Here is a 16636-nt window from a genome sequence, read left to right on the forward strand (position 1 = left end):
AAACACCTCAAAAGCTAAAAAAAGCACAAAAAACAGGTTCTATCCGTAGCATGCTGTCAGTTAACACAGAAAAATAACTTCAACTCATTCTTTTGAAAGCAGAAATATGCACTTTTTCAGAAAGCATATTACAGCATCTCACTTGTGTTGAACTTGAAGCACTTGAATACCTACAATGCACTGCACATTTGCTATTATCGCCGTTTTATTTTAAAATTTCCGGCAAAGAGCAAAGGCCTGAGAAAAATGTCCTCAGAAAAGAAGACAATGGCTTTCAAAGCATTGACGTGAATGTGAATGTGAATTATCCTTCGATAAAATGGCAGGCGCTTCTGTTTGCCTGACTTTTGTGCTGAATAATAATAATGACGGCTAAATGACAGTAATTATCGCTTCTTTTATCCTTCAATGGGATCTTCTGAGAACACTTCAATCAGAAGAAAAAAACATAAGACAAATCAAGAAAGCAACCATTGTTATGCATCATAAAGCACCATAAGGCCACACAAAAGACATACAGTATGTCTACAGAGTTTGAGCTCAGCACATTACAGACTTGCTCTCGACAGGGGCATTAGTGTTTATGTGCAGAAGATGCATTAAATCAGGCCAATTACGTTAAGGTTTTAATAGACTGACTTTAAAGCTGCTGAGGCAGAGTCATTTTATACTAGGAGGCAGTACTGAAATCACTCAGACACACTCAGGATAAGTGAGAGATAGAGAGATACGATACACTACGCTGATGGATCTCCTGTAGTTCATCTGTTTAAGTCTGTCTGGATTTGAACTCACATGCGCAGAGCACCAGTGTTCACTACTACGCCACAGCTCTGACAGCTGTTACACAACATCCTACACAACAAGGATGGACTCTCTCAAGGCCTGTTGGTTTATAATGGACCATTAACAGCTTCCTCAAGCAACTTCCTCTGGTTGAAGGAGCGCTTACTGCTTCTTTAAACAACACTCTAGCAAAACATTGCCAGTAGCTCTGGTTTCTAATACACTACAACATGCTGTGTGAGGTCTAGCAGGGGTTTGCAGTTGTGGCTTTCTGATGAGAGGCTAATCCATCCTTTTTCTGTAGGGTTTGTATGTGTGTTTGTAAACCTTGGACAGCAGGAAACAACAGGGGGAGGTGCTGATGTGAGAAGGACAGAGAAACATCTGCTGCTCTCGTCCATGACTGCTGACTGCCTTTGGTGATGTTTGGACTGCATTCATTTGGACACATGTAATATTCCTCTGAATGACATTTGTATATGACATTAAGGAAGGACATTTTAAATGTTTTTATTGTTTTGTTTTGTTTTGTTTTTTGGAATGCGTTAAATTAATATTCTGGCCAGTACCTATGAGCTAATAATAAATTATTACAATAATAATTGTTATACTATTTTAATACTATTAAAAATATGTTATTATACTATTTTAATTACATTTATTCTAAATAGTTTAAAAGCAAAAAAAAATCAATCATTTAAATCACATTATAACTGTATGAGAAACAGGTAATCATTTTAAGCTTTGGTAATTGTTTTCTTCATTTCATTAACCTCACATTAACATTAAATTATAGAAAACGTAACGTTAAAAATAAATAAATAAATAAATAAATAAATAAATGAATAATGAGAATTGAACACTATTAAACAGCCTAAATGAGACAATATATCCAATAATGGCTAATATGATAAAGTTACAAATTTCTAATCACCAATACTGTTAGATTGTACATTCCTAATTTCTAATATGAGGTTTAAAATTTTGGCAACCCTAAATGTAATAATATTGTTACCAGACATTATTTTAGTTTTAAATTTTCTAGCAATAAACCAACCAAAAATGCAAAAAAACAAAAACAAACAAAAAACAAAAACAAAAAACAAAACAAAAACACACACATACAAAAACAAAATAAAAAAGCAAAACTACCAAAAACAACATACAAGACATTCAAAACCACCAAACCAAACAAAAAGTAAAGCAAAAGCAACAACAAAACCAAACATAAAGCGAAACAAAACAAACTAAAATATCACAAAACAAAAGCACAAAACGAAACGAAAAGCAAAAAACAAACAAAACAAAAAACAATACAAAAACACACATACAAACAACTAAAAAGCAAACAAAAGCGTAAAACAAAACCACAAAACCAAACAAAAAGTAAAGCAAAAGCAATAACAAAACCAAACACAAAGCGAAACAAAACAAACTAAAACATCACAAAACAAAAGCACAAAACCAAACAAAAAGAAAACAAACAAAACAAAAAACATCACAAAAACACACATACAAACAACTAAAAAGCAAAAAAAAATTAATAATAATAAATAAATAAAAAGCATAAAACAAAAGCACACAACCAAACAAAAAGCAAAGCAAAATCAACAACACCACAAAACTAAACAAAAAGTAAAGCAAAAACAACAACAAATCCAAACATAAAGCAAAACAAACATATCACAAAACAAAAGCACAAAACCAAATAAAATCACAAAAACAAACAACAACAAAAAAACACACACAAACAACTAAAAAGCAAGGCAAAATCAACAACACAAAACCAAACAAAACGTAAAGCAAAAACAACAACAAATCCAAACATAAAGAAAAACAAAACAAATATATCACAAAACAAAAGCACAAAACCAAACAAAAAGTTAAAAAAAGCTAACAAAACAAAAAACAACACAAAAACACACACATACAAACAACTAAAAAGCAAAACAACAAAAAGCATAAAACAAAAGCACAAAACCACACAAAAAGCAAAGCAAAAACAACAACAAAAGCACAAAAGCAAACAATTAAACACACACACACAAATAAACAAATAAAAACGTATGTTACGGAATAATAAATCCACATTTTAATCTCAATACATGGCTGACTCCAAGGCCTTTTAAATGAGAGCTGGACTAATGACCTCCTGTACCTGTGGCTGAGCTGCGACCCCCGTAAGCTGGACATGGTATCTTCCAGGTTCTGCCGGAGGTCGAGGACATTCTGAACGGTGCGTTTCCTCTGGGATTCGGGATCTGCAGGAAAGAGCAGAGAGGAGAGGATGAGCGGTCGGTTAATGCAGGCATTTAGCAGCGATGTTGCCATACACAAACACACCCATGTGCATTAAGATTTAACACTTTGTGGAAAAGAGCCAACAAAAACATTAATGATATAGACACATGTTATTGAGCCATGGTCCATGTCTACATTCACACACATACTGTATTTCAGTTTTCAGGAACAACACACAAACGCCTTTCTCTCGCGCTGTAAGAGCGTAGAGCAATGAAGCAGTGGAATATGACGATTCAGCAAGTGGGCAGCTTTTCAGGGAGTACTAGAATGAATTAAACATTACATTTCTAGCCTGCCAAGATGCCAAAAGCTCTTTGAGCTACTGTACTAGCAAGCTCACTTAAACAGGACTTTAGTATTTATAAAAGGTCTCCTTTCAGTTTAATTGCTTTCTTTATTTAAGCAAATGTGCTTATACAGATTTATTTGACATTCAAGCTGTAAAACTGTGGGGAAACGCATTATACGTCTTAACTCTGACATGTTGAGGACTGTTTTAAAAGTGCTGACAGTAAAAGTGCTGTATTTCGTCTAATCAGCCTCCCACCCTAAAAAGAAAAAACTCTACTAGTGTCAGATCATAAAACCACATAGCGCAGTTTATAAAGAGGTTCCCCTCCGTTTATCAGTTCATCAGTTTGGCTTCATACACAGACTCATATGGAATAGAATACTAGTGTATTACTTATCAGATACTGCCTACAATGTATGCTACAAGTATGTGAAACAGAATGAAAATTTGATACACATTTTATACATTAGCACACTTCATTTTTTGTCATATGACTTCACTGTTTAACTTTGCAAGTCTGCTCATAACTTTTTAAAAATGCTTTAGCTTTTAACCAATCAGATAATGTAAAAAAAGAGACTCATTAGTTAATACTGCATCATTTACACAGTTCATTTGTCACACTGGTAATTTAATTAAGCACATTGCACTGTGGGATAAAATCTTCAGTACAATCTGTTCTGGGTTTACACTACACACATAATGATAATTCCCATACTATATCTACTATAGAAATAGTATGAATACACACACACACAAACAATTCTCCTTTGTACCTCCCTACTAGCAGCACCTTGTTGTTCTTTCAGAACCAAGCACTAAGTCGTTTTCCCAAAACTTCACCCTCTCTGGTTCTCTCTGGTAAAATGAACTGCCAATGCATATGCATGCAATATATATACATTCAACTCAATGCCTAAATGTAATGTAGATATATAGGTCTGTGTAACCAGACATTTAGCTACAGGCATAAAGTCTGGTCAATTTTGAGGATTATTCTGCACAGCACATTCATTATTTCGTCACTGATAATACCGACAGACGTGCAAGTGATAGCATGCTCAAATAATAACACTGCAATTTCAACAAAGTTTGTAAAAATAATTGAAAAGATTTTTTGAAAAATTCACAAAATTTGCTAACTTCGTTAAATCCAACATGGTGCATTCAGACTGCAAAAGTTTGGCAACTTAAAATATTCAGCCAAAACTGTAAATTAATTGATTGATTGACTGATTGACTGATTAAATTATTAAAAAGTTTTTGCTAGAATGGTTTCGGAGGGAATTTATTACTGACCAAAATAGTTAGCGCTTCTGTGATGATGTGTTTTGACAGTTTCAAGTCTCTCTACACAACATTAATAAATACATAAATAAATAATAAAATAAAAATATAGCTGCAAGCTGCAATTACGAGGGCTTAAGGCATTTAAGCATATGTGGAAAAAGACAAAAACATGGCGGCTATGTTTTTTAGATATGCAAATGTCCTTGTAGACTCTTGTGGCACTTCGGACCAAGACCGTGCACATCGATTTTCATGTTGATAGGACAAATAGTTGTTAGCAAAGTTATAGCTATTTTTATGTTTTTTTCCTCCTATAGCGACACCAAGTGACCAAGCTCCATTTTTTCCCCAATGACCTCAGATTAAGCTCTTACATAAGTGTTCTGAGTTTGACAGAGATATCTCATTCCGTACAGGAATTATAGGCATTTTACTAAAAGTGGCCCTACCCTTTTCGAAAGTTTTGGCGCCCCTTTGCGACGGTGAATCGAAAGTTCAACTTTTTTAAAATAATTACTGATATTCACTCCAGAGAATCTTTCTGCACTGGTTTGGCTCCGATTGGATGAAAAACCTAGGGCTAGTTTGCAAAAGTAGGTTTTTCAAAAATTGCAAAATACCTAAATACCAAAGTACTAAAATACCTTCACCAGGCTCACGATCGAATCTGAGGTACATTTTGTCTGGCGTAAGCCAAGGATTCCAATGACATAAGACACCTGAGTCTGCGACTGACGGTTTAGGCGTTATGAGCGACTTCGTAATTTTGTTTTGGCGTGCGTTGGTCACGTTGTAGGTGGTGTGAGTACTACCATCCCTCCAAGTTTCAAGTCTCTACGACTTACGGTTTGGTCTGTACAATCAGATTGGTGATCACTGATTCGTGACCATTCTTTTATGCTACGCACTTGAACCCCTAATAAAACTTAGGGGAGGGTATGGAAGCCCGTTTCCGTTACTGAATATAAAATTAGAAACATGTTATTGCAAATTTTATCTCATAATTCAGACACTTCTTTTCTCAGAGATGCGTGATATAAACTCATAATTGTGAGTTATGAAGTCAGAATTGCAAGATGTAAAATTACAATTCTGCCTTCTTTTCTCAGAATTGCTTAATATAAACTCATAATTGTGAGAAATAAAGTCTGAAGGCAGAAACCAGTGTCTATTTTTAGGATTAGTCTGTACCTATCCCTGCCACCTCACATCCCTCCCAAAACCTGATCACTCACACCATCTTGTATGTTTCCCCTGGGGTGTGTTAATCCTGAAGCTTGACCAGTCAGCACAGCAAGACTCCATGCCAAACCCTCTGTAATGACATCCAGACTGGCATTAGTCAAAGTCCTAGTCTTAATTCACTTTAATCTTCACCATAGAAAAATGATTGTATGTGTTTGTGAGAGTGTGTGTAGTGGATCAGCACAACACATGGAGGTGGCCCATGGCTTTGTGATGAAAATGGAGAACCCCCCATGCGGCCCCCTGTGGAGTGTCTCTTCATTCAGGCATAATCTCATACAATTAGACTCATGAAATACAATGAGTCTCCCAGAGTGATTCAAATGGGCTGCTCTGTAAGTTAGACTGGTGATGAGGGTGGTTTGATTTACACCTAGTAATTTGGCTTATACTGTACATAACCGCAGCTTTCTTCGTTGGTCATAGTTATGTCATGCTATGCTTTCTCTTAAAGGGATAGTTCACTCAAAAATGAAAATTCTGTCATCAATTACTCACCCTCCTGTCACCCTAATTACTTACCCTTGAACATGTCAGTTGCATTGCTGTCTATTTAGGCCCAGAAAGCTCTTGGATTTCATCAAAAATATCTGTTTTTGTGTTCCCAAGATGGCCTAAGGTCTTACGGGTTTGGAACAACATGAGGGTGAGTAATTAACGACAGAATTTTCATTTTTGTGAAACTATCCCTTTAAGACAGCAACCAATGTTGTAAGTTGAGGGCGGGGCTGTCTGTTTGCCTAACCAATGACAGCTTGAAACCCTGTTGGAAAACATTTTATTACATTATTTTACTTTTTCCCATTCTTTTGGATATTATATACATTACCATTAACAATTATTGTGTCATAAAAGCAAAGATGAGAAAATTAAAGCAGGCTGACCACAATCCCCCACTGACAAGATGACAGTGATGGTGTCTACAACAGTCTGTGGCTGAAAGGGCCATTAACTCTCTGTAATAGTACACAGCATTAAGCCATGAGAGGGTAATTACCAGAAAATGGACAGATTTCAGAGAACATGTTGGATTCAGTGGACCTTTTACATTGAAACTATGCACAGAGGATTTGGTTTCATTCATCGCTGGATTCAGATTTCATATCTGTCACATGTAAGCATGCATTTTGAAGCATTTTATGTACCCAAAAGCATAATTTGTAACTGTAGCCACTGAGTCTCCTCTGGAATCGTGCATGGATCGCTCCAGTTGGCAGGCGGATACATGTGAATTGTCCTGTTGAGCTCTGGTGTAATGAAAGGAGACTGAGAAGATCATCACGCTTCCACCCCCACACCCACGGACCCCTGCGGGTCAGTCCAGCTGGCCAGTGCTGGAATGACCTATGCAGTGAGAGAGAGGTCATGAACCTATGAGGTGTCCATCACCCTGATGGTTGTAGTCTAAGCACGTCCAGTCTGGCAACACCACTCAATGCTGCAGAAACACGCTCACGAAAACGTATCACATTGATTTCACCATTAAAAAGTGTGACGTATAAGAACTATTGATTTCTGTGGCTTTGGGAATTAGCTCAATACTGAGATGATTGAGTCGCTGAAGGCACAGGAACATTGCAGCCATGTGCCGATCAAAGTGGTCAAGCTGTTCAGATTTGAAAGGTTATCTCTGGTGGAAAGTAGAGGGGGTGGCAGATAAATATTCATGCAATCATTTGTGGTGTTTGAGACTGAGGAAAGCCCTAACCCTAAATACCAAACTTCAGCAACTGCCAGCACAAATGTCACACCCTAATAACGACCTCAAGACCCTAGCAACTACCCAGAACACCACAACTCTAGCTTAGCAATCACTCAAAACAGTCTAAGCTGGTTACCAGGGTGTTACTATGTAGATGCTGCTGTGTGTATGTTGCTGCCCTAGAAACCACCTTATATTCTATAGTTTAACAACCATGTAGCAACATCCTGGTAACCATGCTAAAAACTTCCCAGCAACCACCAGAACACCTTAGTGACACCCTAGAAATCAGGCAACCAGGACAGTCTAACAACCATGTAGCAACACCCCAGCAACCACTAGATCACCACAGCAACTCAAAAGCAATGTTCTGGTAACCAACCAACACACACACTAACAACCACCAGATCAGCTTAGCGACACTATAGAAACCACAGAATACCATAGACTGGCCTGGCAATTATTGAGGGCACTCTAAAAACATGTAGCAACACCCTAGCAACCACCGAAACATCACAGCAACTGCACAGCAATGTCATGAAAATTGCCCCAAACACACTAGCAATCACCAGAGCACCTTAGCAACCTCCTAGAAACCTCCATGAATACCATAGACTAACCTGGCAATCACCCAGGATATTCTAACAATCATGTAGCAACAGCCTAGCAGCAACCAGATCACCACAGTAACTGTTGAGCAATGTCCAGGTAACCACTTTGAACACACTAACAGCCACTTAGCACCCACAGGAACACCTTAGCAATAACCTAGAAACCACCATTAACATCATAGACTGGCATGGCAATCACTGAGAACACTTTAAAAACCATGTAGCAACACCACAATAACTGCAGAGCAATATCCTGGTAACCACACTAAAAATCTCCTAGCAACCACCAGAACACCTTAGTAACACCCCAGAAGCTACCCTGAGCACCACTTGCCTGGCAGTCAACCAGAACAGTCTAACAACCATGAAGCAACACCCTAGCAACCACCAGAACACCACAGTAACTGCAAAGCAACATCCTTGCAATCACCCTGAACATACTAACAGCCACTTGAACACCCTAGCGATACCCTTGCAACCACTGGAACACCCTAGCGACACCCTAGCAACCAGCCTGAACACCAATTACCCGAAATAGTCTAACAACCATGTAGCAACAGCCTAGCAACAACTAGATCACCATGGTAACTGTAGAGCAACATTCCAGTAACCACCATGAACATGCTAACAGCCGCTTAGCAACCACTTGAACACCTTAGTGACACCCTAGCAACCACCCTGAACCCAGCATCCAACAAAACACCACAGCAACTGCATAGCAATTACCCCAAACACACTAACAACCACATACAACCACCAGAACAGGAACCAAATAGCAATGCTTTGGCAACCATCCAAAACGCTCTAGCATCCCGGTGCCAAGTTTTGCACAAGCAAACAAAAACTACATATTATTTGAAAAATGTATGATCACTGAGGTCTTTCAGGCAATGAAAAACATAGATCAAATGTACATTTTCAGGATAGTTCAGGCTCCCACTATGGCTTGGGTACCATATCGGCTACCATACACTAGATGGCACACATGCTGGGGCACTCAGCTTGGCTGAATCCGTGCTTTGAAGATTGGCACTCCATCTAAAATGCCCAAGAGTCACATTTATTCACTGAGCAGTAGTAGTTAAAATCATATTAGACACACTCGGATCGACCACTCTAGGACAGCTCATTTCATTTGTGCATGATTTAAATCCGTTCCTCTCTACATTCATCCCGATGAAAGTGCCAGCAGGGCAACCAAAACTAGCAATAGAAAAACACTGGGGGGGTTTTGTAGCATTTTCCAGTGTTTATTATAGCATAATAAGTGGAATTGTTATTTATATCTTAATTAAAGGCGTTTTCACTGAGAAGGCAAGGAAAGTTGTATTGGCTTTAAAATCTGGATTAGAAAATAATCAAGAGTCAAAAAATAAAATGAGAGAAACTTATTTATCTAAAGCCACATAGTCTTCAACAGACAAACCGCTTACAAAATAAACAACTCATGGGACTCTGCCTTATTTCACACGCCACTAATCTCAGTGGTACGAAAGTTATGTTACATGAGTTTTCTCTAACACTGTCTGTGTGTGCCGAACGAGAACAAGGAGGTCTGTAAAAATCCTCTTTGTCCATGTTCAGTCATGCAGCCAGGCTGCAGTTACCTCTAATCTTTAGTCATATGACTTACAGTGCAGACTGAAGAGCATTAAATAATTATTAAGCATTTCTCACCAGCCCTTTCTCTTGGATCCAAAACAGGGATGTAAAACATACTACATCCTGAAACAAAAGACATCAACCCGTGTAAGGGAGGGGCTCCTCTCCAATCCCTCCGCTGCATCTAATCGATTCCACGCGGTTGTTAAGCATAGCACTCGTTTATGGTAATTAAAGCCTCCCCACTACAGGGGTGAGGTTGACGGAAAGGTCCAAGACCATCAGACTTCCTGTTTTCCAAATCGGCCTGGGCCCAGAGGACCCAGCTGCAGCCGGGGCGAGGGAATGAGGAAATTAGGGATGCAAATTTCACCCCCCGTCGCAAGTACGTTCCCAGGGGGGAAAGCTAATGAATCATGGCTAGCTGGTTAAATGCGGATGGGGGGACTGCAGTACACCTGCCTCCCCCTCTTTACACCCTCATCTACTTGTGATGGGGTGCTAAGAGCAAGAATTGAAAGCAGCCGCTACAAGCAATTCAGCCGTTCTCTTTTCTCTATCTATTCAGGAGTATCCAAGTTGATTCAGGACCGTCCAATGAAAAGTAGAGACACTGGGAGAATTCTAATAGTACATGCTTTGAAAGAAAAAATGGCATCAGGCCGACGAACAGAGAACCGACAGTAGCTTAGTTGGCGTGTTACAATAATATATTGCGACGACAAAGGACTGGGAGAATTGAAGCTTCTAAAGGAATGGGAGGACTCTACTGTATATTTAGCTCAAAAGAGAACACAATAAAACAAAGGCTTTAAAGTGTGTTGCATTCTAATGGGAAACACTAAACCCACATAAAGAACTTGTCGAATGCTTGCATTGGTGTAGTCACACCTCATTTAATGGGGTTTAAAAATGACCCTCTATCACAGGATGAAAGATTAACAGTAATCCTATAATTACCTCTGGCGTAAAATTGGGATTTATGAGGCTCTAGAACTTGGACTATGATTTCATGGTCTTTATTGTTTGGAAAAGTTTTGGGACATGCAATAGATCACTGCCCAGTGGATAGCTAGATACAGTTTCCAAAATGTGGACAGCAGTCCCATTGAGAAGACAGGTCTACCATTGGGGACGACCTCACACAAAGGGTCAGTTAAATGAGATCACAGATTTTAATGAAAAGTAGTAAGTCATGCATGCTAACCCTTATGACCAAATCTACTGGATCTGCTTCAAATCCTTGGACCTCTAGAGTATCCTGAAGACGTGAGAGTTGAAGAGAGGGAATCGCAGTTAGAGATCATGGGGAATAGTTCTTCAGAACTTCCGAGACGTTGTCTAAACACGAGACTGTCAAGTGTTTTCATCTCTGAAATGCACTACCAACTTAAAGTACCATGTGAACTCAAGGCTGCCACAGGCTTAAGAGACAGACAATGTCTTCCTAATGAGTAACTGAAGCATAGCCTGTCAATAGAGAAGCTAATAGGGTGAAGACGGATGGTTACTGGAACCATCTTCAGCCTTTCTGAGAATGCTGTGAGAGCAAAAAGCAAAGTGGACATAGTTAATGGATGTCCGAGAGTACAGACAGCTCTGAGAAGAATTTTTTGGCCGAAATGGGCTATTCTTCTAAGAGGTCTTGTCTGGAAAGAGTGCGAAACAAAGCACAGCATGAAGCTCTTGTTGGATCCAATTGGTCTTTACAAATGATGATCAATTTCCATCCACTAATGTTTTCATTTTCCAAGTTTTATTGCCAGAGCCGAGGAACAGATGATGTTTAATTGGTTAATTAAGGTATACTGGGTGACAGGGATCTTAATAAGGCCAAATGAATCCCAAAGGGACATTAATATAGTTTAATGGCGTAGCATTGCGCCAGAGAAACATTTGTCGTTACTTTGACAAGCTGGCTAAGCTTGATATTTTATTAACAATACACTGCAATACTCCTAAATTAGTAGTATGAGTAACAATGCATTTTAGATTAATTTGTGGTTTAGGGGAAAAGGTATAGTTTCCAGCTTCTACGCCACAAATTTGTTTCATTTCCAGTTTACCTTATGACTCTGCGCCTGTGTTTTTCAGTTCTACTCAAATCAGGGTGCTTAGAGACAAAGTGGTGACCTCGGCAACATGAAAACAGGAAGACACGCACACACGCAAACACGCTACATCTGGTGAATGAAGGGACTCTTAAATAACAATAGAGTGTCCTAGGGACGCTTTGGCCAAATGGTAGAAGACCCACCGCGGGAAATGAGAAGACGGACTGGAATATCCGCAAAAAAACATCACAATAATATCCTTGGGGAAAACCTACAAAGAGGAAAGAAAACTGTGATGCTCTGGTCATATCATTCTGGTGTTGTTTCCAGAAAGTATTATAAGACTTCCTTATCATGCATCACTCGTGTTGCAATCCCATGACACTTTTTCAGCAGAAAACCATTTGCAAAATCCCGCAAGCTGAATCAGAACAGCTGAGAAATCCTAATACAGAGTGTTGCCAATGAAATAGACCTACTGCCATGACAAATCTGATTTGAAGTTCAGAGGTATTCAGCCAAGAAAGCAAAGCAAAGGGAAAGATTTCTCACAATTCCAAGCCTGGGAAATTTTAGGGAGATTTAAATATAATAAAGTCAGACACAACACTGCATCCACCCAAGTTTGGGCTCCTAACAAATACAATGTTTTTTTTTATTGCCACCTTGGATAAGATGGCTTCCTATTCATGAATGCATCTATCATGATGAAGGGAAATCCTCTTTCTAAACTTATTTTAAGTCAGACAGCTCTCTGAGGATTGAAAGAATCTTTTTACAATATGTATTTTTGTTGTTGACATGTATTATAACTTGCAGTCAAAAAAAGCTGACGCCAAAAGGTCAAACTAAAAGGAATATTGCAGGTTTAAGACAAGCTGTACATTTGTATAATTTGGCTCAATGTTGACTGCAAAATACAATTTTATACTCATCCCTGAGTCTGAGGTTATTCTGAGGCACTTAGAAGTGAAAGTGGATATTAATGGACCCAATTTGGCTCTTTAAATAATCATTTTTATAGTTGTTTTAGGGTCATGGAAACAAGCTTTACACAAAAAAGGTCTGTACACACTTTCTTCCATCATAAAATACAGAGTTTATTTCTTGTGTCTGTACTATTGAAACTATATTTTATAGTTTGGCCCCATTCACTCTCATTATAAAAGGGAAGAGCAATAAAAGTTTATTTTTTCATGGTAATCAACATTATTCAACAAATGTGTTCAACTTGTTGTAAACTCAGTAACTTTTAATGCATTTTTTTCAGTGCCATTACTTTAGAAATTTTAGAAAGTCTTTAGAAAGTCTTTTCTCCTCTTCTTATAGCTAGGAAAGCAGTGAAGACTTACATCGCTTTTCTTGTTGCCCTTTACAATCAAAAGCCACACAATGTGGCATTGTATCAGTATTTTATTTCTCAAGTTGGTTATTCAGAATTGTGCTGCAGTAAAAATAGTAATAAGTAGCGCCTGTAGCTCACTGAGTGCAACCATTTGACATCATCGTAATAATGGCACCCTCCATAATCCAAGATATGTATAAAGCGATGTGTTTTTTTTTTTTAATAACTTAAATCTTTCATGGGTTTTCTACTACATATTTCAGCAAGAGACCAAATTTATGTTATATTAAGCCATACAAGTCTTAATACCTGGGGTTCCACTTAAGAATCTCTAAAATCAGTCAAAAAGGTTTTTTTTGTTTTTTTTTTTTAATTTGCAAAAGTCATACAACATTAAACTTTGCAGTGCATTTTTGGAAAGAAACATCTTTCAAAAAGATTCAAGCCTGGGGTAAGATGAGCCAATGAGTAGGGTAAGTTGAGCTGAGTCGTTTACATGAATATAATATAATATAATAATATAACCCTAGGCAATATCATAAACTTGTTTTAGGATTTAAGAAGAAACTCACCTTAAGATCTTTAAAATCCACCTTATGACATTACTTGACAATCGTGATTATGTAAAAGTTCTGGTTATGCTAAAAACATCTTGCTGCTCAATGGAAGAGGTGGAATTCACCTTAAAATCTATAGTATTTCTACTTTCCCCCAAGAAAAGCTTATTCCACACCACTCACAACTGACCAGCAGCAGTCAAGTTTGGTGAGGAATCCCTACATGCCCAGGGGCAGGGAAGTGTGAACTGGGAGTGATGCCCAGACAGTTGCAGGGTTTACAAACTGACTGCCACAGAGAAACCTCCAACACCACAGCTGCATCTCTCACAAGCTTCTCAGGAGTCAAGGCAGCCCAGCCAGCTGTTGTTGTGCCCAATTACTACATGTATGACCAGCAGACAGTTTGTCAATAAAGACAGAGTTGTAAAAAGAGGTCCATGTGGAACAATGTTTTCTTGCCAAAGATTGAGCATGAGTGTTGCTCAATGTCTTCTGAAGCTCAAGGAGGCAAGAAGTGGCGCAATGCTGTGTGACAAACAAAAACATCATAACTCTGAAATGACCTCCGGCCAGAGTGATCCCATTACACCACTGAGAGTCAAACAGACCAGCTGTGGAAGTGGAGACCATGTGCGTAGGGGAACACAAGATCAACTGCTTCTTTCTGCTCTGGGGCGAAATGTTTGCTTTTTACAAGGGCTCTTCAGTCTTCTTCTCAATGCAAAGATAAGGAGATCACATTAATAGTTGTATTCTGCAGAAGGACAAAAACATATTGGAATACCTATTGTTCTTAATGTTTTAAAGGGAACCCCGGGTACTAAGACGTCTATGACTTACTGAAATATGTAGTAGAAAATCCATGAAGGATTTATGTTATTTAAAAAATCCACATTGTTTTATACATACTTTGAACTATGGGGAGCGTCATTATGTCGATTGCGTACTGTAAAATGGTTGCACTTGATGAGCCACTGGCGCTACCTGTTGCAATTTTTCTGCAACACAACTTGGAATACAAAACTTGGAAAATAAAATATTGTACAGTGACCACAGCTACTTAGATTTTTTTCCACAAGGAGTCTAACCACCCCCGGGTTTTGAGTGAAATCTGCGCTGAGAAACTCCTTCAGTGGCTGCAGCGTCATGACAAGCATCCACATGTTTACATCCTGCCAGGATGGCATCTAGCATTTCTTGTCTCTGCCATTTGTAAGCTCTTTCAGTAGCTGTGGTCTACTAAAAGCTTCAAAGGCATCAGGGCTAAAGTGGAAAAATAAAGTTTTATTTGTCCACAGAAATCTTCTCATTCTTTTTCCTCTTCTTATTGCTAGGAAAGCAATGAAGACTTACATCGCGTCTCTTGTTGCCCTTCGAAAATTACAACCAAAACAAATTGAATCAGTATTTTATTTTTAAAGTTGTGGTAAAAAGAGCAACAGGTAGTCCCAGTAGTTCACCAAGTGCAACGATTTCACATCATCAAAATAATGGTGCCCCCATATGTCCAAAAAAATGTATAAAACGATATAGATTTTTAAAATAACATAAATCTTTTATGGGTTTTCTACTACATATTTCAGTAAGAGACATCATTTATGTTATATTAAGCCATTCAGATCTTAATAGCTGGGGTTCCTGTTAAAAATCTCTAAAATATTCCTACTGTATGAAGGAAGACCATGACAAGACAATGAGATGAGACTATTTTAACACTTATTTGATGAGTCAAAAAGGTTTTTTCATACAAATTGAAACTTTGCTGTGCATTTTTTGGAACAAAACATCTTTCAAATAAATTAAATAATTGCTGTCTGGAAAAAGTTCAGCCTTGGGGTAAGATGAGCCAATGAGTGGGGTAAGTTGAGCCATTTTGCATTGTTTACAATATATAATTAATAATATATAATATAATAATATATTAATAATATATAATATAGGTCACGTCCCTAAACCATTCAAGCTGGCGGTTATTAAGCCTCTTATTAAGAAACCACAGCTAGACCCTAGTGAACTGGCAAATTATAGACCCATTTCTAATCTTCCATTTATGTCTAAAATTTTAGAGAAAGTTATATGTGCTCAACTGTGCTCATTCTTGCAAAAAAATAATATCTATGAAGAATTTCAGTCAGGCTTCAGGCCCCATCACAGCACAGAAACTGCACTTGTTAAAATCACTAATGACTTGCTTCTTGCGTCAGACCAAGGCTGCATCTCACTGCTAGTTTTACTTGATCTTAGTGCTGCGTTTGACACTATAGATCATGACATACTAATAGATCGACTACAAAATTATGCAGGTATCCAAGGGCAGGCTTTAAAATGGTTTAGATCCTACCTGTCTGATCGCTACCACTTTGTTTATTTAAATGGGGAGTCATCTCAGTTATCACCAGTAAAGTATGGAGTGCCACAAGGATCTGTTCTAGGTCCTCTACTATTTTCAATATACATGCTGCCCCTTGGTAATATTATTAGAAAACACGGGATTAGTTTCCATTGTTATGCTGATGATACTCAACTATATATCTCAACAAGACCAGATGAAACTTCTGAATTATCAAAGTTAACAGAGTGCGTTAAAAATGTAAAAGATTGGATGACCAACAATTTTCTGCTATTAAATTCAGATAAGACAGAGATATTACTTATTGGACCTAAAAACAATACACAGAATCTTTTGACTTACAATTTACAACTAGACGGATGTACTGTTACTGTTACTTCCACTACAGTCAAAAGCCTGGGTGTTATATTAGACAGCAACTTGTCTTTTGAAAATCATATTTCTCATGTTACAAAAACAGCATTCTTCCATCTTAGAAACATTGCCAAGCTGCGA

The 16636-nt window shown here is 38.1% G+C and overlaps 1 protein-coding gene across 4 annotated transcripts in view; it reads right to left on the reverse strand.

Moving 5' to 3' along the window:
• Positions 1-16636, reverse strand: part of nav1a (neuron navigator 1a) — a 161669-nt gene that overhangs the window by 101095 nt on the left and 43938 nt on the right. For all 4 annotated transcript variants that reach the window (XM_051095863.1, XM_051095862.1, XM_051095860.1 and 1 more), the window contains exon 5: positions 2945-3047. In XM_051095863.1, the coding sequence (XP_050951820.1) occupies positions 2945-3047 (103 nt within the window). The remainder of the gene's footprint in view (positions 1-2944; positions 3048-16636) is intronic.

Source organism: Labeo rohita, chromosome 23 (genome assembly GCF_022985175.1).
Source record: "Labeo rohita strain BAU-BD-2019 chromosome 23, IGBB_LRoh.1.0, whole genome shotgun sequence".
Classification (NCBI taxonomy): Eukaryota; Metazoa; Chordata; class Actinopteri; order Cypriniformes; family Cyprinidae; genus Labeo; species Labeo rohita.